This window comes from Rhincodon typus, chromosome 17, assembly GCF_021869965.1.
Source record: "Rhincodon typus isolate 14 chromosome 17, sRhiTyp1.1, whole genome shotgun sequence".
Taxonomy (NCBI): domain Eukaryota; kingdom Metazoa; phylum Chordata; class Chondrichthyes; order Orectolobiformes; family Rhincodontidae; genus Rhincodon; species Rhincodon typus.
In genome coordinates, this window is record NC_063348.1 from 21,359,619 (window position 1) to 21,382,513 (window position 22,895).

General features: G+C 38.8%; 1 protein-coding gene across 2 annotated transcripts in view; it reads left to right on the forward strand.

Annotated features, from left to right (window-relative positions):
- eps8l2 (EPS8 like 2) overlaps positions 1-20,581 on the forward strand; it is a 149,987-nt gene extending 129,406 nt beyond the window's left edge. Inside the window, exons 15-21 of one of the 2 annotated variants that reach the window (XM_048607232.1) lie at positions 2,458-2,591; positions 5,658-5,769; positions 7,516-7,647; positions 8,098-8,257; positions 12,218-12,401; positions 13,637-13,769; positions 16,637-20,581. In XM_048607232.1, coding sequence (XP_048463189.1) covers positions 2,458-2,591; positions 5,658-5,769; positions 7,516-7,647; positions 8,098-8,257; positions 12,218-12,401; positions 13,637-13,769; positions 16,637-16,708 — 927 coding nt within the window. In that variant the 3' untranslated portion in view covers positions 16,709-20,581. The remainder of the gene's footprint in view (positions 1-2,457; positions 2,592-5,657; positions 5,770-7,515; positions 7,648-8,097; positions 8,258-12,217; positions 12,402-13,636; positions 13,770-16,636) is intronic. The other variant, XM_048607233.1, reaches the window with a different exon arrangement.
- Positions 20,582-22,895: the final 2,314 nt, after the last annotated feature.

Sequence of the window (22,895 nt, forward strand, 5' to 3'; positions counted from 1 at the left end):
GTGGAAAAGGAAAGTTTTACATCAGTACTGTCACTGATTTGCTTCTGATACAGGCCAATGTTACTTCAATCCTTCATAATTTATAATCGTCATACCTAAACGTGATTTCATCTCTTGCCTGTGTGTACCCTTTTAAGGGTATTAATGTCCTTCTCATGATAAAATGAGCAGAATTGCATTCAGTGCTCCAGATGGGATTTGAGAAAGGATTAGACCACAAACTGTTTTGACATAAAAAGGAAAATAAAATACAAATGCTGGAAATCAGAAACAAAGGCAGAACGTGCTGGAAGTACACTTGCAATCAGAAACAGAACAGGCCAGTTAGTGTCTCAGGTGACACTTGCTTTCCTCTTGCTTATACCGTCAGATCCTGTGTTAAAATGTTAACTTCTCCAAGCTCCAAATCTATCACTCCCTCTCTCCTTTGGCTTATGTCTGTGTACAAGTTTAATTTTAGCCTGTTTCAATCTTTAATTGCTTTTATAGGTTGGGGGACATGGGTTGGTTAGCTCTGTAAGCTGGACATCTGGTTTGTGATTTGGGGGGTGGAGGGGGTTTCAATTCCCATACAGCTGAGGTAAACACGAAGGTCCTGTCTTTTGGACCTCATCCCTTGCCTGACGCATGGGTGACCCTTGGATTAAACCACCGCCAATTTTGTCTCTCCCACTCTCTAATGGGAACAACACTACGAACTTCTGGATCTTTGGTGACTTTCCTTTAATTGTTTTGATCTAAGGATCATGTCAGACATCTAACAAACTCCTGTTTTTCTTTCAGAACATAGACCATTACTGTGATATTTCCCCTCTCAACTTTTTCTTTGCCTCACTCTGTTCTTTGTTCTGAGTCTATTTATGTGTTTGTTCAATTATAATTTCCCAGTTCTCATACAAAATATTTCTGAAAAGCTGGTTATCCTGTTCTGGTCAGGAGTGATGATTGGATGCAGTGAAAGTAAAGCCCACAGTGCTTTCAACTACATCAAATTGCTCTTCCTCATTAAAATCTTAGAATGATTGCAGCTCAGAAAGATGCCATTCTCCTTATGTTTCCATGTCGGATCTCTAAAACAGCTGTTCTGCTAATTCCACTCCTGTCCTTCCTCTGTAGCCCCACAATTCTTCCTCTCAAATAGAAATTGGATAATTATTTGAAGGAAGCCTCTAGCATACTCTTAAACAGTGCATTTCAGATTCTAACCACCCTTGATGTAAAAACATTTTCCCTCCGGTTGACTTTGGACATTTTTGAGATTCATCTTAAACCAGTATCCTGTGGTTCTCAATCCTGCCACCAAGGGAAATAACTTATCCAGACTTCTCATGCGCAACACTATCAAATCTTCCCTGAACCTTCTTTTCTGCAAAATCTGTATTTATAGGCTAGTGCACTAGAAGGAAGCCATTCAGGCCATCAAGTCCATGCCAATTCTTTCATAGAGAAATCCAATCAGTCCTCCCACTGCTTGTTTCCACCACCTCCAAATGCATTCTCCGCCTTTTTTTCTGTTGCTGCAATTGTTATCCAATTTGAATCTGTATCCATTTCAATATCAGAAAGGGAATATGATGTAAATGTTCTTACACTAATCATGTAAATGTTTTTCTCCATGCCACCACCGGCTCTTTTTACCAATCATTTCAAACAAAGTTAAACCTGGGTCACAAACAAAAACAGAAAGTACTGGAAATGCTCAGCAGCATCTGTGGAGGAAAATCAGAGTTAACGTTTCGAGTCGAGTGACCCTTCCTCAAAGAGACCATTCTCTCTCCAGATGCTGCCAGACCTGCTGAGTTTTTCCAGTAATTTCTGTTTTTGTTTCTGATTTACAGCATCCGCAGTTCTTTCAATTTTTATTTAATATTTAAATCTGGGTCATCTGGTTATCAATTATTCAACCATTGGAAACGGTTTCTGGTTATTCCATCTAAATACATTCTAACTTTATACATTCCCATCAAAATTTCTCGGGCTTCTTGACACTTTGGGGGCAACCTCTGCTCCTCTGGAATCCCTCATCCATGGAACAATTTTAATTTTATGTAATCATTTTGTAAGGTGTGTGCTGTTGGTAAAATATATTTAGATGCATGTCACTTTGTGCCAAAATCTAAAACAGGACTGTGTTGTATGGTCATGGTCGAGTTCCAAAATATCCTTCTCCAAGATTGAACATTGGTCAAACATTGCTAACGTCAGTAACTATTGACTCCATGTCTTAAGACCTAAACCAAATGGAATTCATTTTGATTAAAAAAAACTTCTAATATACAATTTCAGTTTTAGAAAGTTTGAACAACCTGCTTCTGTACATTGATAATTTGGACTAAACAATGTTTCTAGACCTGAGTTCGGACTTCAGACAGTATCCAGATCAATATGTCATGTTCACACAATCATCATCTTGTATCTAGATCCATATGCAATCATTTTCTTCATTTTGTTTTTCAGCATTCGTCAACACCTTGCTTCCCTCCTCCAAATGGGTATGCATATAATAACACATCTTTCAAGAGAGGCCAGATTGCTGACCAGAATACTGCAGTGGATGCATTTAAGCAGAGTGTTAGTCGACATGTAGATAGGTAATTGGTATTAGCACGCTGTGGAGAACTGGTACAATTTGCATTCTCTTCCTCCGCTGCTCTTAAAACTCTCTGGAGAACTTCTCTGCATTAATATTCCCCGATGGGTCAATATGGTAGAGATTCTAATCCATAAAATTAACAGATTTCTCAATTTGATTTATTTTGCAGCTTTCTAGTCTGTAACCTTAATTTCCTTTTTATTGTTGTGAACTTCAAGAGTTCATTGAATAAAACTGTCCATTACTCTGTAATATCAGAATGTATTGATTATAGCTGAATATATTGACTCAAATGTTTTTTAGAATTGTAGGAGCTTTGTGACTTCAACCTCTAAATTGGATCTCTTGAGCATCCCTGATTTTAATTGTAATTGCTTCACTTTTGGCTGTGCTTTCAGCTGCCTAAGCACTGGAATATCCCCTCTTCTCTTTGACCAAGCTTTTAATTATCTGACCTATTCTTTCCTTATTTGAGTCAATGTCATAACCTGTTTTACAATGCTCCTGTGGGTAATAAACAACTTTCACCTCTTAATGGCTAAATGTTTGGTGAATGATTTGTGGAGTTTTAACTCTCCACTTGATTTCTGTTATCATGTGGGTAAGCTGAAAATTGTCCTTTCAACTGTTTTAACAAGCAAAGCCTAGCAATCAAATACACAGGATTTCGACTTCAATTTCTGAACATTATCAAAATTCACATTAGGAAACACCTTTGATACTGCAACAAAATATGCTTCAGAGACACTTTGAAATTCTGTTGCAATAAATTAGAGCACCAACTCCTAAACTGAGATGTCATTTGACAGCTATCATCTACTGCTGCAGTTATTGATTTTGGAGGGAAAGTACAGCGTAGAATCTAGGTGCCTCTCTACAGGAGGATGACTTAGACGGAAGGTTCTCTCATTGCTGTTCGTCTTCACATGTTGTCAAGCAGCATTGACTGAGTCCTGAGGTATATCCAACCTTTCAGTAACAGTCAGTGAATGATGCAATTTGGCCAATGATGGTGCAACAGAACATAATAGCTCAATAACAAAGTTGCCTTTCCGCTAACAATTAGAATCTATCAATTTGCAGCAACTCCATTGGAAAAATGTTTTAATGCAGATTTGAGATCAGGATCCTAAACTTTTCCATATGAACTTTGCATTCCACAATACTCAAACGACAATTCAGCCTTCATGTTCTATTAAAGTGAAAGCATGTATAACCTGCCAAATTTCTAATCATTCATTTGCCTGCATTTGGTTAATGGTGCTTTGCATGCTGGTGCTGCTTTACTTCACAGACCAGTTTTTCACAGCCCCACATTTAGTTGCACTGACCAAATGATGAAAGATTAACTAACAAAGTATATTGCCATTAAAGTAATTTTAAGCTAATGCCTTTTTTTTCAGTTTGACAATTTGAACATGGGTTTCCTGTGTAGTACTAAGCTATATGGAGCAGAGGTTCTGTGCTGGACTAACTAAACTAATCCAGAAAGGACTTCAATTAGTTTCAATGCTTCTGAAGTAAGAAAAGAAAAAGTGACCTGGATGTTCGATCACTCACCTATCTCCCTTGCTGAAAATTATACCAGTGCAAAGTAAAGAATTGGCTCACTTAAGATATTCCCATGGTGCGTTATCTGCCAAACCTTGCTGCCTTAACAAAAGAAACTAAGATTTAGTTGTTCATGTTAGCTGGTCCCCAGCAAGGAATTCAGTCGGTCTTCTGACTACAGTTTTTGGGGTGCCTTTCAAGTGTATTACTGCCTCTCTCATCTGTCCATCTGGTACTAGGCACTGATACACAATTGCTACAACTCGATCTGACAAGTTGGAGGACAGTTACTTGCTGGCTCCAATGTAACCTGTACTGAGTTAGATGAAGCAAACTATAGGAGTGTGAGGAATGAGAAGTGTAATATCATATCCAGAAAACAATTTCTGCATTTGCAGTAAGATCAGTTAGCTAAGTATTAGAAAGCCTAACATAGAGCAGTTAAATTTCCTCAGTTTGATACTAGATGAATTGATTTCAGAAATTGATTTTCTCCATTTCATGAAAAAGCCCACAGCAAACCTACAGTTTTGATTTGGCGATTGAGAAATTGTCAGTGGAGCAGTGTATCAAATATCAGTCTAATGTTCTTACTATTGAGGTGTGTTTACCAAAAACATCATTCTCTTAGTGCTACTTTGAGGATTATTTCTAATAGTATTACTTAAGTGTTAGTATACAATCTTGCCGTCACATCAATAAATATAGATGGCATCTAGATTTAAATATAGCATTGAATATAGCACATAACTAGAAGTAATTACAAGATTTGGACTCATTATATATGTAGTAGTGCATTCTGAATACTGGGATTTCATTGAGAGATTAAAACTTTTTGCTTGAACTCATTTTAGTGGACTGGCTATCAAATGGTCTTTGTTTTTTGACAGTAAAAATGTGATCATTGAAGGATTTTATTGGAATAAGTAAAACTCAGCATATGGAAGAGCAGGGGAAAAATAAATTTGAATTAAAGCCTCCTTTAGGAAAAGGCCTCTAATTACTATGGTTGTTGTGACAATCGTTAATCTGTTGTCAAGATAGTTATACTGGTGAAGACCAAGACAGTCGACACTAGGAACAGGACATTTAATTTCATAGATTTTGAAATTTCTCGTTAGGAGTCAGGCTCGGTGGTAGTCATGTTGGTAACTGAGTTCTATAACCAGTAGGTCATGTCTCCTGATGAAAGTTTGCCTCCAATGCCAGATACAGAGAAGTGTCAGAAAGTGATTGTCAGGCAGTTATGAGGACATATGAATTGTATTGGCCAGTTTTTACTATAGCTTGCTACATATAAATCTGTATCCAGCTTCAACCTGCTGTTGAAGGGGCTAATAATAAAACAAACATGTACTGTCTCATACCTACAAGCACAGGGTTGGGGGGCATGGGCGGGGGAAAAAGATCTGCAGGCTTTCTCGTGTTTTTAAACTTTATGTTGGTAAAGGACTATTTGTCCTCACTAAAACATTGCATGTGTAGCTTAGAATGGTTCTTTCTTTTCCAATAGAAATTACGAGGCACAAGGAATCCAACAACAGAAAAAATATGTTCAAATAGTATACGATTTTGTGGCAAGGAATGCCAATGAACTCTCTGTCCTAAAGGATGAGATATTGGAGGTGATAAATCATTCTCTATTTATTTTGTGTGTGTGTGTGTGTGTGTGTGTGTGTGTGTGTGTGTGTGTGTGTATGTAATATTAAATATTGTTCCATATTATGCCTCATATCTGCTCAAGATATGCTTATAACAAGGACCCATTTAATGTGAGTAATTTAGTACCTGGACAAGTGCTTATCGACCCACTGAGAGAACTCTGTACAAGTAATTTGTCACAATTCTGTGTCATGGCCTGTCATCAGAACTGGAAAAAGTTAGAACAGCAGTAGAATTTACAGAGGTGAAACGGAAGAGGCTGGGAAGATAAACACACGAGAATATCCGTGATAGGGCAGAAGATGAGAAGATAATAAATGCTAATAGCATTTATGGTGTCATTACTCACTGGGAATAGTGCATCAGAAGTCAAGCCCTACCATTCTCCAAGTCATCTCAAATTTGAGGATTTGATTAACTGTACAAATTATCCATTCTACCTAACTGTCTAATTCAGGTTAAAAGAACATGCACATCAGGTTTCATCTGTGAAAGGACAACAACTATTTGTTGTAATCAAGCTGTTAACCAAAATAGTAGAAAAATGCAGAGCAATTGAATTGCTAACCTTTAACTGTGCAATTTAAATTTTACCCCTTTTTAAAAGTTTCTCATTAACACATAGAGACCGACAAACACAAAGAGAGACAAAAAAATCGACACGTACACTATGGGTGGGGAAGGTCAGAGAAGCAGAGTTCTGACACCAGTCCAGATCACAGATGGTTCCTTTTCAATTCCTCCTGACCCTTTGCTGATGATACAAGGCTGATGATACATGCCAATTCTCAGTCTTTAATTCACTGCTTGAAAATGTGTCTGTACAGTGTCCCTGAAGGTAGTTTTCTGTTTTTCCTTTGAAGAAGATTTGCGGAGCAAAGGTGGGAGAGAATAGCTAGCTACTAGGAATTTTCTTCTACTTCTCCATACAGAAAGGAGAGAAAGAGAAATGGAACCATTCTCTTTGTAAGCTGAATATGTCTGTTCTCTTTTCCACACACAAGGCTATAGGCACGTGCCTAGTAACCAGTCAAGAGACTGTTACTATGATGAGCACTCCTGAACTTACAACAACTGGGGCTAGTTGAAAAGCCAATCAAAAGACTGCCTCTAGGTTGAGTTGCCCTGCACATGTACAGGCAGTGCCGATTTGTCTGGAATTCTGCCTGAATAGGGTAATACTCAATATGTTCCAGTAAGTTTGTTCTTAAAACTACAAACATTTTCTGAGACAGCCTCCTTAATTTAAAGCAGTATCTTTTCCCATTTGTATCCGCAGTCCAAAAGAAAATGGTGCTTTTACTGTGGGAATAGTCAAAGGGAGTGGAAGTGGGAAAAGAAACAAAAGATCTACCCAGGGGAGATTAAAATGGCAGAACAGGGAACAGCTTCTTTTCAAAAGAAAAAAGCTAGAAAAACAAAGAGAAAACTAAAACTTACCAAGAATAGGAGAGAAAACAGGTTGGGGGAACCGACAGCAGGGTACAGATTATGGTCTGAACTCAATACTGAGTCCAGAAACCTGTAAAGTGCCCAGTTGAAAGTTTTGGTGCAGTTCCTTGAGCCAGGTTAAGAATTACTGGAGCATATTCAGTACGCTGAGGTCTGCAATATCTGCTTGAGATCGTAGTGGAAAATTAAAATGTTAAGCTTTCAGAAGCTCCAAATGAAACTGTTAACAATCTAAACACCTGACTCTCTCCCTGCAGGTGATAGAAGACAATAAGCAGTGGTGGAAGCTGAAGAGCAAATTTGGAGAGACTGGCTATGTCCCGTTTAACATGCTGAGTGTGATAAATATCGATGCCATCCCCAGCCAGTCTGACCACCCTTACAGCCAGGTAAATCATACTATAAAAGAACGCTACTCAAAGATATGATTCAGGCTGTTCATTATTAATTAATGTTTTTGTGATCAGTAGATTGTCTTTTATACTAGTCCAACTTAATCAATGCTGAATAATGGATCTGTGATATTGGGTGGATTATCAGCTTGACCTGCCTATTCATATTTAGTCACTTTTCATAGAAGATCTGTTCACAAGATGGAGTTCATGGTAGAACAAATTACAAAGGGATTTTAGGAGAGTGGGGTCTGGAGGAACACCTACCATTTGCTTCATGCTTGCTAAAGGCCATGATGGCATTTTGTTGGCAAGAGTGTTCAGCACAGGAAAATTCTGTATTTGATATCCTGATATTCTGCCATCTCGTACCATATCAAAAGTCAATAATTCAGGTAACATTGTTACAAAAAAGCTAATACTTCATCAACACTTATTTGCTTTAAGAGTGGTCAACGATACAAAGGAGAAATGAGTCCGAGAGGAACCGGGCCTAATATCCCAGGCTACACTTCACCTGGACCCTTTACCGGCCCTGGCCACGTGAGACATGGAAGCCATGAGCTACCAGGACTAGCAAACAGGCCCTACACAAGAGATAAGGACCGTAAGTAAAAAAAAATTAGTCAATCAAATGCTAACATAAATTTATAGGGAAACAACATCTGCAGTTCTTGCTACCTCCTAACATAGGTATCTGGCCACTCAAGTTATCAATAAGGAGTAGATTTCAATACCATCTCACTGATCCTCCTTAATAATTAATCAGGCTGATGTTCAGGATGGTACACCTTGTTAACTTTCATCTGAGCAAGCAAACAATACATACTTAAACTCATTGCAAATAAACAGGGGAAATGGCTTGGATGAAAAAATGGTAATTTTGCGTGGTTAAGTAATGAGAGGACACCTTTTTTCTTGAATCCACTGTAACTGTTACAAATATGAGATGTACTTTCAATCTGATTACCTTGATAAGTTAATTCACAGCCACAAAACTGAGATAATAAAAAAACCTATCTGAGCTTAGGGCAAATGTTCAGCAAAAGACCATAATAATGTGCTTAAAAATTATTTGAGGCTGAGTACGAAATTACCTCTGGAAATAAGACTTGAATAGTATAATTCAACATCATTGTTGTATAAGGATTTGAAGGTCTGCAAGGGCTAATGCTGAGGAATGCCTTAAGCACTGTACAATATGGTCATGTCACATGGACCTGGTGAGTCGTTAAGATCTCAAAGGAGACCTACTATCTGTGTTTTCTGTGTCTCTATAGCAATGTCTATTACATCGGTTTAGCTTCTGTGTCATTGCTATCAAGTAATTTAGCACATCTTGGTTAAGACAAGAGGCTGTTCTTGTTATACAACTCAGTGATTTTCCTCCACCACACTGAACCAAGCAGCCCCTATAGTTCCCTGCCCTGAAAGAGGATGGTGGCAGCGAAAAAATACCTTTCTGTAGTGAACACTTGTACAGAGAGCTCATTAGACATGATAAGCAGTGGTATGAATTGCTCATGCACGAAGTATGAGAATAGCTACTGGGTTGTTCCTAAAATGAGAGAGACAACAAGTTGAACAGTGCAGAAAGTTTTGCAGCACTGAGTGGTCTGCTCCTGAACTGACCTTCCCATTGTCTACTTCTTGATGAAGGTCTCTAGAAATAGTTAACATGCAAAATGGAGGAGAGAAGAATGATCTGACTTCATGCATCTAACAATGAGACGTAGCCGATGCAAGTAAATGTGTAATATTCGAGTGCACTTTTAAGCTAGTTGACAAGGATGCCCAGCAGTGGTCTGGAGTTTCTAAGATTTGCCACCAGCAATAAGGGTCACTCATGGAACATTAAAAATTGGACAACTTAATCTTCAATTACTTCGCTCATCCATTTGAAAACCCAATCATTTTTGTCAACATGATATCACACCTTGGAACTCACCAATCAAACCATCCTTTCCTGTTACTCTTCTGTACCTGTGCTTGTTCTGGGCCTGCATCCTGTCCCTATCTTGTTGCTACCCTGTCTCCACTGCTCAGGAGTAATGCTTCCTGTAGTTGAATAATCTAACAACATTCCCTGTTGGGAACCATGCTTTTAAAATGGTCACTTGTGTAAGAAGTACCAGTGCTCAGGAAGTTGTCTGCTTCCTAGAAAACAGTGCCCAAAGGTGGAGAGAAAAGTGGCCAGGAAAGTAACGTAATATTTCTCGGAGCTCAGGCATTCAGCTAGGAATTGGCTGATCCCCAAAAGAGAACTGTTGAGAAGTGAAAATGAGGACTTGTGTCTTCGAGAAAGTCTTTTGTTCTTCAATGACTTTGAGTACTTTGGTTTGGCATGGTGTCAGTCTGTAGCAGATCATCAGTAAATCACAAGATAAGGATGAGCTAAGCAAAAATGACAAAATGTTCTGTTTACCTCCCCAAATTTAATAAATTAAATACACACCAGGAAGCAGTGGTTTGTGCATAATTAAGTACATGTGCTGCAGCTGTCATAACTCACTCTTCATGGCTTATAAGTCATAGACTCTTAACAACACCAAAGGAAGTCATTCAGTCTATTGAGTCAATGCCAGCTGTCTGTAGAGTAATCCAGTTGGTCCCTTTCCCCTGCTTTATCATCTTGGGACTAATTAACCTGTTCCTCAGGTGATGACATATTTGCAAACACGTGATTATTTACAGACATAAGCAAGCTGACTAACCTGTGCAGTCAATATAATAAGATGCTTTATTTTTCTTCCTTTTAAGAAAATAAATTTTCTTTGTTAACAAAATGCTGTGAAGCAGCCTTCTAAAAACCTGGCATGTTGAAAAGCTCTCTCTTTACAGGGTCTTATTTATTGTTTTGCTCCAAGAGCCTTTACTTATTTGTTGTCAAGGGTGATGGTCAGGAATGTTGTGGCACATGCCAGTTCTGCAGTTTCCCACGCAGCATGCTCCTGATTTCAGTAATGTCACCAGGCAGTTGGACAGCAGATTTGTGGGTCTTCCACAGAGTAGGATAAAAAGGCCTTAAAGCTTCATGCAATGAGCACTGATTTCTGCCAGAGTTTGTACGTCACTAGGAGGCCAGGGGATTGGCATGAGATAGTTAGACACAAGTGCTCCCTGAGGTACTGCCGAGGCATTTCTCAGCCTCTGGAACTGGATCGGTTGCCTGCACGTGGAGCTACAGTGGCTAGGGATTGGATTGTATCTGACTTTGCCCCCGACAACATTCCAATAAGCTCAAATTTCAAAATGTAACTTTTCCTCTTTCACCCAGGGCAGTTAGATCATGTTGGTGATTTATTGACCTGATTAGAAGACAGGTTAAGTTGTAGAAGACATGGTGTAGGGTAATAGGTGAGCATGCAAATTGAATGGATTGTCCAGTGTTCTACAGAGTTGTGTGAAGAATGAACTATTCACTATGTTTATGAATGACTTGCATAATGATTGAGCAAAATCTTGGCTGATAGAATATACCTTGGAAAAATGTGAGGTTATGCACTTTGGCAGGAAGTGTAGAGGAGCTGAATATTATCGAAATGGAGAAAGACTGTAAAAACTGATTACTATAAAACAGAGGGACTTAGGAGTCCTCTTGCATGAATCACAAGCCAGCATCCAAGTTCAGAAGGTGATGAGGAAATTAAATGGAATGTGGCCTTTATTTCAAAGGAAATCAAGTATAAAAGTAGAGAGGATTTGCTAAAAATATACAAGATCATAGCTGAAATATTGTGAATAGTTTTGAGCCCCTAATCAAAAGCAAAATATACTGACATTGCAGGCGGTCCAGAGAAATTTCACTTAGTTGATACTGGGTATGGAGGGATCCTCTCATGAGGAGAAGTTGAGTAGATTAGTCCTGTACTCATTGAAATTTAGAAAAATGAGAGGCAAGCTTATTGAAACGTACAAGATTCTTAGAGGATTTGACAGGTAAATGTGTTTCCCTTTGTGGGAGACTCTAGGACCAGCGGATATAATCTCAGTTTAAGGGGTCATTATTTAAGACTTGGGTGAGGAGAAATTTCTTCTCTGAATCTAGTGAATCTGTTGAATTCCTTACCTCAGGGGGCTGTCAAATGTGGGTTGTTAAGAATATTAAAGGCTGAAATAGACAGATTTTTAATCAGTAGGGGAATCCAGGATTATGGGGAAAAGGCAGGAAAGTGGAAATGAGGGTGATCACATCAGCCATGATCTCGTTGAATGGCGGAACTCAATGGGCTGAATGGCCTAGTCCTGTTCCTTTGTTGTATGGTCTTATGGGAATAAAATTGCCGATTCTGTAATCATTGATGGCACAGTAAATAATTTGGTTTGGAATAAAATTACAAAGATGTTTATAGATTAAGTGAGTAGGCAAAACTTGCAAACAGAGTTCCACATGGATAAGTTCAGATCAACCAATTTGGACCAAGGAAGAATATACGTTTGAATGTTTTCGAAATGGTGAACAACTAAGAAGAGTGAGCATTCACAAGATTTTAGGGGTTCATGTATGAAAACCAATTACTTATATAAAATCATTTTTAAAGAGTGTTGGTTTCATTTTTTTAAACAGAAATAATGACGCAGATGGATGAAGTGAATGATGAGCTTTTACATTTAATAACTGCGAGCAAAACAAAACCACCTTCTCGCAACTTTATGGTCCCAAAGCAGTCATCAGTTCAAATACCACTAGATTATGAATCCAGCTCAGATGATGTCAAATCTTGGTTGGAGGCAAAAAGCTTCAGCAAAGCGTAAGTAATATTTTAACATAACTGTCTACTACGTACAAGCATATGAAAGGAACAAGAGATCAACTGATTAATTTTAATCCAGTAACATTGTAACATAAATCAGACCCATCTGCACTGTCCATGTGTTCAATTTCCATAAAGTGATGAGAGATGTGGCATTAATTCATAAGTGAAGGATAGCTTGGAAATCTAAGACTGAAAATAATCAGTCAGGTCCACCCAACAACAAAATCCAGCCCTTTTTGTGCCTATTCTTGAAAAAGTCACATTGGATACTGTAGCTTTTTTAAAATGATGGCACTGTATATTTATAGTATAAATGTCTTTGACTGGAATGAAAAGGAAAAACATTTACTGATTTTATGTTCCATGGTCACATTTTTATTAGCAGAGGCATCAATCCAATTATTTGCACTGGATGGCAGGGGTTATCACAGACAAATGTTAATTATTACTATTAATTTCTAGCCTCCTGTCTTGCAGTTCTTGGACAGAAAGCAGTGAGATTAGTATTTCAGTGTAATCAATTGAGGTTTTTTTCAATGACCTAAATTTGTCCTATTCTAATGAGAACTACTTAAAGGTTACAATTTTGAAATAAAATATTGAGCATGTCCTTACTCCAGGTAAAACCAAACCTATATTTGGACTGGTGCAGAGCTTGATACAGGGCGAGATCAAATATAGAATCAACTTTGAGCAGTACTTTTGCTCCCAGATTGACCATATGTGGAAGTGCACAGGCACAAAAATTAATTCCACTGGCTGCTGTGCCAATTTACAGGCACCATCTATCCTCCTGGTTATTTTTCCAGAAGTACAATGAAGGGCTACCCACCAGCAAGCAGCTGGTATCTAAGGGAATTAAATGACCTAGTGAGGCCCATTGTTGACCAGTGGACCCTCTAAGATGTTGGGAACTATAGACTGGGTTGAGGTTAGCACTTCACAAAGGCTTTAAGGCCTTCCCATAAGCCTAGTCACAACTGCACTACAGTCACATTGTGGATGGGTTCACCTTTCTCAGTGGTGGTGTGGCTGCTGAAGATTCAGGCCTTCGGTACTTCTGGAATGTAACATGAAGAATGATGTAGCATCATGTGATAGATATAATGTTGCATTGTATAGTCATTCTTTCACGCTTCATTAGCCTTGATTTGTCTTGAACTGTAGACAATGTGAGGGAATTATACAGATCCCTTTAATCTGAACTCTCTTTTGTTTTATAAAAACAGGACAGTGGCTGGTTTGGGTATATTGACAGGAGCACAAATATTTTCTCTTAATAAAGAAGAACTGAAGATGGTGTGTGGAGAGGAAGGTGCTCGAGTGTACAGTCTAATTCAAGTACAGAAGGCTGAGTTAGATGTAAGAAATAATGTGCAACATTCTACTAATGCCACTTACTTTTCTATTTCTTCCAACAGCTGACTTCCTATAAATTAAATACAAAGCAAAAATTCCTTTTGCATTTTGCAAGCTTGAGAAGGTGCTGCACTGAAACATTTTAAAAAGGCTTGGCAAACAGCTGAATTGTGCCTTATTTTTGCTTGGGGTATTTCTTCTGGCATGCTGGCAGTATCATGCAGACACTGGTTAGAGTGTTTAAAGGAGGTCAAGATTACTTTATGAATAGGAAGGGTTTAGAGGGATATAGACCAAATGCTGGCAAATGGGGCTAGATCAGTTGGAATGAAGGGTCTGTTTCCATGCTGTATAAGTTCATTGAAGGAATTTAGAAGTTGAGATCTAAATTGAATGTTTTATCAGTTTATATAATGGATATCTAGCAACATTAAACTGCCTAAAACTAAATTTCAACTGCTCAACATAAATATCAAGACATTAAAGGTTCTGGCCCAAATCTCAATTATTTGGGATGGAAAGACCCCAAGAGAAATGCTTTCACCTATGGACTCGACTGATGTCTATCAGATTACAGAATTACGTTTCTTTCTGATCAAAGTAAAATAATTCCTTTCCATGACAGTATCAGTAAAAGTAATACTGATACTGTATCTTCCAGTGAGTTGTTTAATTGTCCACCAATATTCACGACTGGATATGGCAGGACTGCAGAACTTAGTTCGGATCAGTTGGTCATGGGATCACTTAGCTCTGTTTATCACTTGCTGCTTTTTTGGCATATATGTAGTCTGCCTTGGTAAAGTGTTTTGAAATCCTCTCAATTATTACTCATGCATACTGGTATCCCCAGAAAATATCATTATTGTTTCTTCAAATTGCATATTGAGATAATGTATCATGTTAGAAAATAAGAACAGATTTGCATAACAACTCAGCTCCAGAATATCTCTGCAAGAGATCTTCAGGGTTGTGTCCTAGGACTAACCATCTTTATGTGTTTCATCAATGACCTTCCCCACCATCGTAAGGTCAGAAGTGGGGATGTTCACCAATGATTGCATAATGTTCATCACATTTGCAACTCCTTAGATACTGAAGCAGTCCATATCCAAATGAAGCAGGACCTGGACAATATTCATGCTTGGGCAGAAAAGTGGCAAGTAACATTTGTGCCATACAAATGCCAGGGAATGAGAATCTCCAATAACTGACCATCTAACCATCACCCCTTGATATTCATTGGCATTACCATCATTGAATTGCTCCACTGTCAACATCCTGGGGGTTACCGTTAACTAGAAACTCAACTAGACTCACCATATAAACACAGAGGTTACAAGAACAGGTCAAAGGAATAGTACAGTGAGTAACTCATCTCCTGACTCTTCAAAGCCTGTCCACCATCAAAAAGTCACAAGTGAGGAGTGTGATGGAATATTCCCCACTTGCCTGGATGCAGTTCCAACAACACTCAAAAACCTCAACACTATCCAAGACAAAGCAGCCTGTTTAATTGGCATCACACCCACAAACATTCACTCCCTCCACTACTGACACTCAGTAGCAGCAGTGTGTACTATCTACAAGATGCACTGCAGAAATTCACCAAAGATCCTTAGTCAGCCAGCTTCCAAACACACAAACACTTCCATCTAGAAGGACAAGGACAACAGATGCATGGGAACATCACAGTCTTCAAGTTCCCCTTCAAGCCACTCACCATCCTGAATTGAAAATATCTTGCCATTCCTTTACTGTCAGTGGCTCAAAATCCTGGAATTCTGTGCCTCATGGCAAGGTAATTTGCTGCCAGGAATCCCCTTTCTTTGATCTTTCTAAAGGTAGACTTCATTTTCAGTAATACAGAAAAACAACTAGTGAGCCTCAATGACAAGAGGCCCATGTATTATGCAAGATGGTGTTAATTGCATGTTGGCAATCCGGTATATCTTATTAAACATTGTTGTGGAGTTATAGAGTCATTGAGTCATACAGCACAGAAAGAGACCCTTTGGTCCAACCAGTCCATACCAACTACAATTCCAAAATAAACTAGTCCAACCTGCCTGCTCCTGGCCCATAACCCTCTAAATATTTCTTATTCATATACTTATCCAAATGTCTTTTAAACGTTGTAACTGTACCCACATCCACCATTTCCTCTGGAAGTTCATTCCACACACGAGCCACTGTCAACATTAAAAAAAAAATTGCCCCTGATGTCGTTTTTAAATCTTTCACCTCTCACCTTAAAAATATGCTCTGTAGTCTTGAAATCCCCTACCCTAAGGAAAAGACACCTGCCATTCACTTTATCTATTCCTCTGATGATTTTATAAACTTCTTTAAGGTCACCCCTCAACTGCCTATGCTCCAGTGGAAAAAGTCCCGGCCTATCCAGCCTCACCTAATAACTGAAACCCTCCATTCCCAGCAACATCCTGGCAAATCGTTTCTGAGCCTTCTCCAGCTTTAGGAAAATACCCTTCCTACAACAGGGCGACCAGAATGGACACAGTACTCCAAACTAAGACAATTAGGAGACATGCAGATATCGGTCTTCACCCGACAAAATCTTATGATCTTATCTGCCTTTTCCCAACCAATTTGTCGAATTGGGTAGAGCTTAATTGGTCTTCAATATTAACCCTTTCAGAACCATCACCTTATATGACAATCTACAGCAGGTGGTTACTCATCTCACTCGGCAAAGGTTTCTACTGGATTAGTGTGCAGAATTACCCAACCAGCATCATATTGTCTCAAAAGTAGACAATATACTTTTTTACAACCCATAATCAAGCTATTTTATTTTGAAAGAGTTGTTGATAACTTTATTCTCTCCTTTCTGTATTCTAATTTTACAGATGCATCGAGGAGATACGGAACTAGAAGAAATCATGAAACGAAGACAAGAGAGGATTGATTCCAATCAATAAAATTTCACTGCAGTTTGCTTTGTGATTGGACAATAAGACCAGAAATTAAACATGTACAAACGGAAGGGTCGGTCTCTTATACAGAATTAATAACTACTGATTGTTTTGTGTATTTTACTCCTGTTGCTTCAAAGGGAAAATTCCATTCAGAACCTGTGTGGCTTTCATACTGGTATTTGGCCTGATATATTCATATGCGCACCATATACTTTTAGAAATATAAATATACATATATATGCATGTAGCTATAATAGTGGACGTTTGTGGAGCATTGTTGCCAAAACCTGAAGCCAAGTGAATACAATATAAATGTAATTTGCTAATTATTAGTTGAATGGCAAAATGATAATCCTGCAGCAAGCTCCTGACCTATACAGATAAACAGAGAAACTGCTGATATGCGACAGTAATTGTGACTGTAATCTTATAATGTTCCTATACCTGCTATTTTATTGAAGAGGGCTGGCAACTCTACTAAAATGGACATACAATATAAATTATAAATACATATAAACACTTGCCAGAAAATATCAGCATTCTAGCAATAATGTCTTAACTGATGAGGCACTACTCATATTTCAGTAAGTAATTTATAAGTTCTGCTGTTTAAGACTTAATACAAGGATACAACAGGTTGCACAAATAATAATGGTCCTATCATTCTAGAATATTAATATAGTGACTACCTACTAATAGTCATTATGGTACAGAATGTGAGTCTTGCTAAAAAGAGACATACTATTGAAAATTTTAACCTTGCACCCATCAGAACGGACAGAAACAAGCCATCACCTTACATCTGTCTTGATGGTTACAAGATGTCTGTTTCCAGCAATACTGCAGAATAATTTTTGATTGGTCTTTTTGAAATGAGCTTAACTGATAGCATATCTACACAGCTTAAGTCTTCCCCTAGCCAACAGGCACAGGCACGTTACTAGTGTAAATCACATCCAAACAGACACTGTGCTGAGACAAAGCGCTGAACTTTGTTTGGGAGCCCCACTGCTGGGATCAAACACAGGTCCTGACCCGACAACGTATCAGCAAGAGACATCCAACATGATTTTTGCAAGTTGTCTGACCAATAGCTCAGAGCATGCTTGCTGTCCAATTTAGGTTGGTGGGTGGTCTCTTGAAGCTGAAGGAGCCAATATGAGTCTCCCAAATGCAGAACATTGATTTCCCCACTGCATCAAGTGGAAGGTCCAATACCTTCAGTGAGGTAAAGAAATCCTCAACCTCTCTACTGGATAGGCAGAGGTCAACCCCTCCACTGGCAGCCAGCAACTACAGCTTTGGCCCAACAGGCATTGGTTGGTGAGAAGAGGGGATGGTTAGAGGGATGAAGTGATATCCCTGCCACATCTTCCGCTTGGCAGGCTGCGTTCACTCACTGCCAATGTTAAAGTGCAGTGAGATGCTTCACCTGCCAACTGAAAAACTCCACATGCTTAATTGCCTCAATTGACTTTCCACTACTTACAGGCATGTAGCCCTCAAGCCCCACTGGCATGGCCTCTCAAATGGCTTGGGATGGGATGATGTTAGCAAGTTAGCATCCTGAGTGATCTTGTGAAGCTCCAGACTCATCTACCTCACCAACCTTTGAAAGTTCTGCCCAAAGTCCACTGATGTGGATATCCACTCAACGCTGACACAAGATCACCATTCAACACACACTCATTATTACTCTTCGTTAGGTTTTCATTTAATTATAATATGAATACAGATTCCATATTCAGTCTACTTAATTGTCATTATTAGAATAACTATAAATGGGTCCATTTCCTCATCCTGTAGATGTCACATATTTAGTACATCATTCAAAAGATGCCCAGTTTGAAAAAATATCCATGTTCACAGGTACACATTTGAGAATTGATGCAGTGTCTACATTCTACAAGCAATAGTTAATAATCGTGTACTGGTATTTTTAACCGTGATTATTTAACATTCCGCTGGTAGGAGTTAACTCCTGGCCACAATTATCGGTACTAATAAAAATTGATAAATAGCAGTGAGAAAATTGGATCTAAAAATATCTTCCTCTAAATATTATTTTAGTGTGAATGTGTATATATTTGATTGTGAGTTAAAATGAACATCATAAATGGGGTCTGTGCCTAATTGATTAGAATTGAGTCTCTTTACAGATGTTAGCAAATGATACAGCATGGTATAAAGAAATCTTTTCCACTTTGTAATCTGGTGATGTTTTTTGACATCTTTTATGTCAAGGATTCAAGTTTAAATGAATTTCTGTTTGATAGGATAATAAGTGAATCACTTGGCAGTCCATTCTCATTGGACGTGAGAGAACCAATCCAGCTGCAATTTTCTACTCTTAAGCTGATCCCATTCGAAGGCAAATGTAAAAAATTCAAGCAATCCACTGGCAAGAGTTGGTTGGAGCATAATATTTCGCAGTACTGCAGTGGCAGCTTTGTTCCATTTCTATTCCACAATATTTTATTGCGCAGTGTTTGCTGCTGCTGCTAGGTGCCTTGGGACAGTTTCTCATTCCCAGGTCAGATATTGCTTATCTTGATCATGCTAGCCCGCTATACATTCAAATGATACGTACTTCCGTACCTAATGGAACATAGTAACGGTATTATTCTTGAGTTTTCATTGTTTTTTCTTTCCTCTCCTGGAAGTATTGCTGGGAAACCATTCAATTCGCACTGTTACTTTCTCTTCCCTCACCCGTACCTCAGCCTGAAATTGGATTGCAGCAATGGTAGCTTGGGACTGACCTTAATTCACTGATCACAATTTTCCTGCCCTCTCCTCATAGCTGTCTTGCCCTTCCCCTCCTGCTTGGACTGTCTGTAAAATGGCAATAGATCTCTACAAATGGCAGTAATTGGTCTGGGGTCCCCGACGGAGGAAAGACCTTGTAGAAACCTCAAGCTTGCTGCTGATGATTTACCTAAAAGGACCTCAGTTTCTGCCAAGGCGTTCAAAGCTGCATCTTCATCAGTTTTCAGAGTTCATCTTCCCTTTGAACGTTGCACTTCTTCAAATGGTGTAGCCATATTTACACTTCAGCCTTGTTCAGACAGGCAAGTGCTTTGAGTTCATAGATTTGGATAATTCACACACATCAGCCTCAAATGGAACAGTTAGAATTGATCTGATTTCATGAGATTATGCAGTTTAGCAGTTGCAAGCAAGAATTTAGTCTCTTCCCATCTTTTGTTCATGCAACATTTGCCATGGTGTTCACTGTTTTTATAGTGTGTCTTTACGGTGTGAGCAGAACTGGTATAAGATTAAAAGGAAGTGAGAGGCACAGTTAATGAGGCTGTATAAAATGGGAAGAAAATAATTAGGAGATATCCTTCACCAAAAATCTGCAGATAGTGCTGGCCGCTCGAGCAGATTTATTTCTCAATGCTGAACTTCATATCATAAGGTGGTTTTACAGTGTACATTTATGTTTTGTAACAAGTGCTTCAATTCATCACCATGCCTACCTTGCTTTACCTCTATCATATTACAAAAGATAACCACATTGAGGTGCTACTTAAGCACCAGGGAAGGCAGTGGTGCTTGACTGCACAATAGTATTATGAACCTTTTGGTACTAAGACAATTGTCATTTGAGGGCTGGTTGTCGGGGAGTCTTAACCAAATTAAGTCACGGCTGCAGTTTTAATGGGCAATCTGATTCCATCCTAACAATAAGATCAGCAAGCAAGGCTCATGAGAAAGACCAACTCTATTGCCTTCCTAAGAGGGGCTGGTGTCATGTGTCATTCTAGGCCGGCATGGTGGCTCAGTGGTTAGCACTGCTGCCTCACAGTGCTAGGGACCCGGGTTCAATTCCACCCTTGGGCGACTGTCTGTGTGGAGTTTGCGTATTCTCCCCGTGTCTGCGTGGATTTCCTCCAGGTACTCCAGTTTCCTGCCACAGTCCAAAGATGTGCAGGTTAGGTGGATTGGCCATGCTAAGTTTCCCGTAGTGTTCAGGGGTCTGTAGATTAGTTGTTTTAGGGGGATGGGTCTGGATGGGATGCTCCAAGGGTCGGTGTAGACTTGTTGGGCCTGTTTCCACACTGTAGGGATTCTATGATCCCTAATTCTTCAGGAAAACAAACCTGACAGATTTAATTAGATCCTGAGAGAGAGCACATCAAAGGATTCAGTTGCAATTTTACCTGCAGATCCCTGGGGTCAGAGATCGTGGAGTCTATTTAACATGCAAGTACACTTTAGAAGTTCTCTCAGGTAGGACAAATGCAAATGCATGTGGTGCCATCACTTGCTGCCCACCTCACATTTAGTTTTATGTAAAATTTCAGTTCCATAGTATTTAATTTGAATCTAATCAGAACTGGAGAATATTAGGAATAATTCCATGATTATAACTTTGATTAATGGAAGGGCAGGATTGCAGAATTACACTTCCGTTGTCCATTCATTCAGCTATTTTTCTTTTCTTGCAATTTTTATTTTAAATATGAAAGAGGCAATGATCATGACCAGGACTCTCAGTAATTACTAATAGACACAGATTTCACTAATATCATCATTAATACAAATAATTTAGTTAACCCAGTACGACATCACATTATAAATGCTTCAACTTCCTACATGTGGTGAGATTTGTCCAATTCTCACACTGAAAATCTTGGAAGCAGTGACAGCTCCAGCTTACAAACAATGTGAAATCATTTTCCCTAATTATCACCAACATAACTTCACTATTCATCACAAATCTGTTCAAAAATCTGAGTGGAGATTCCACGTGGTTTTGCTGCTGATATGGGCATTGTTCGCCTGTCACTGATTGTTAAAATAGCTGCAAGAAGCCTATGGTGCATTTGAAACTTAGAGAAGAAAGGAAGCTGAACTCCACATTAATTTTCAGTCTCTGAATGCATTTTATTCTTATTCCTATGTGTCAAGGCCAGGTTTGATCTAATATACTTTAATGTCAAAATTTCTTTATTTAACTTTTTGCTCTTTTATTCATCAAAATAAACATTTTTTGATAAGCAAGTTCTTTCATAAGCATTATTCTGTTGCTTTGTACATAAACATTTTGTCAGGAAAAGGAAAGAAAAATTAAAATTAGTTTTGTGTAAAATGAACTGTATGGTTTTCCAGTGGTAAGTTATGGAGGAGTGAAAAGAGTTATGCAATAATTAACCAAGTTGATTTTTCAAATCTGAGAATTCAGTTTTTTTGTGCTAATTTTTAGAACATAGCTCTTTTTATGAAAACCAGTCTTTATTGTAAACTGAATAAATTAAATAAAGCAAGTGTATGAAATTTTTCTTTTCAGTTATGCTATGTTTAGTGTCGCGCCACCAAATGGACATTGTCAACTTGTTTCTTTTGTGTTAGTGCTGCTCTCCAACCACAATGACCACTCAAACCACTGGATGTCTTAAATCTACTAGTTCACTCTCAGCTTGGAATCCTATCAAATACTCTATATTACTCTTTCAGGCTTTGCATTTTTATTTCAGGACATATATTTTCTCCACATTGTTGGTTAACAAGTGAGCCGAGTGAAAAATAGCAACATATAATGGGGCAAATCATTTAACTCTTTGGGTATAATCTTCATCAGGCTCTGAACAGCAAGAGCTTTGGCAAGATGAGCGGTAGAATCGGTCGAGATGTCCAAGGCCATTCTTCAAGTCAAGTTCCTCACACTACAACTTGGTTGTTTTTCTCAGCTAGTGTGGCAAGATTTTCATTGGCCGAAGGAATGTTTGCAATTGTTAAACACCTTTGTTAGCAGCCCAACTTGCCGTACAAACTTGACAAGGAAACTGGAGCAGGGTGTTGACAGTTTCAAGTTGCAGCGTATTCTAGGAGTTCCATGTTTGCCAAAAACTGGAGAACAGGGTACAGTCCACCAGCATTGTATCCTTTCACTATATACTCCATCTGCAGAGAGCCTTTGGTACCATCCAGACATCCTCCAATGGACTGGCACTGTACTCTTAGAAATAATGCCAGGGCAGATGTGTCTGAAAGATGACTGTTGCAGCCAGCTGTGTATGGTTGCACTGGATATAAGTACCACACAGGGAAAGGAATCCATTACACGGCATTCCCAGGGCTGTCTACCAAGGCTGCTCCCTTGCTGTCTCAGTGCACATTCCATGCTGTCTATAGGCAGGTCCTCAGCATGCATGTCTCACTGAGCCTTTTGCTGCCATGC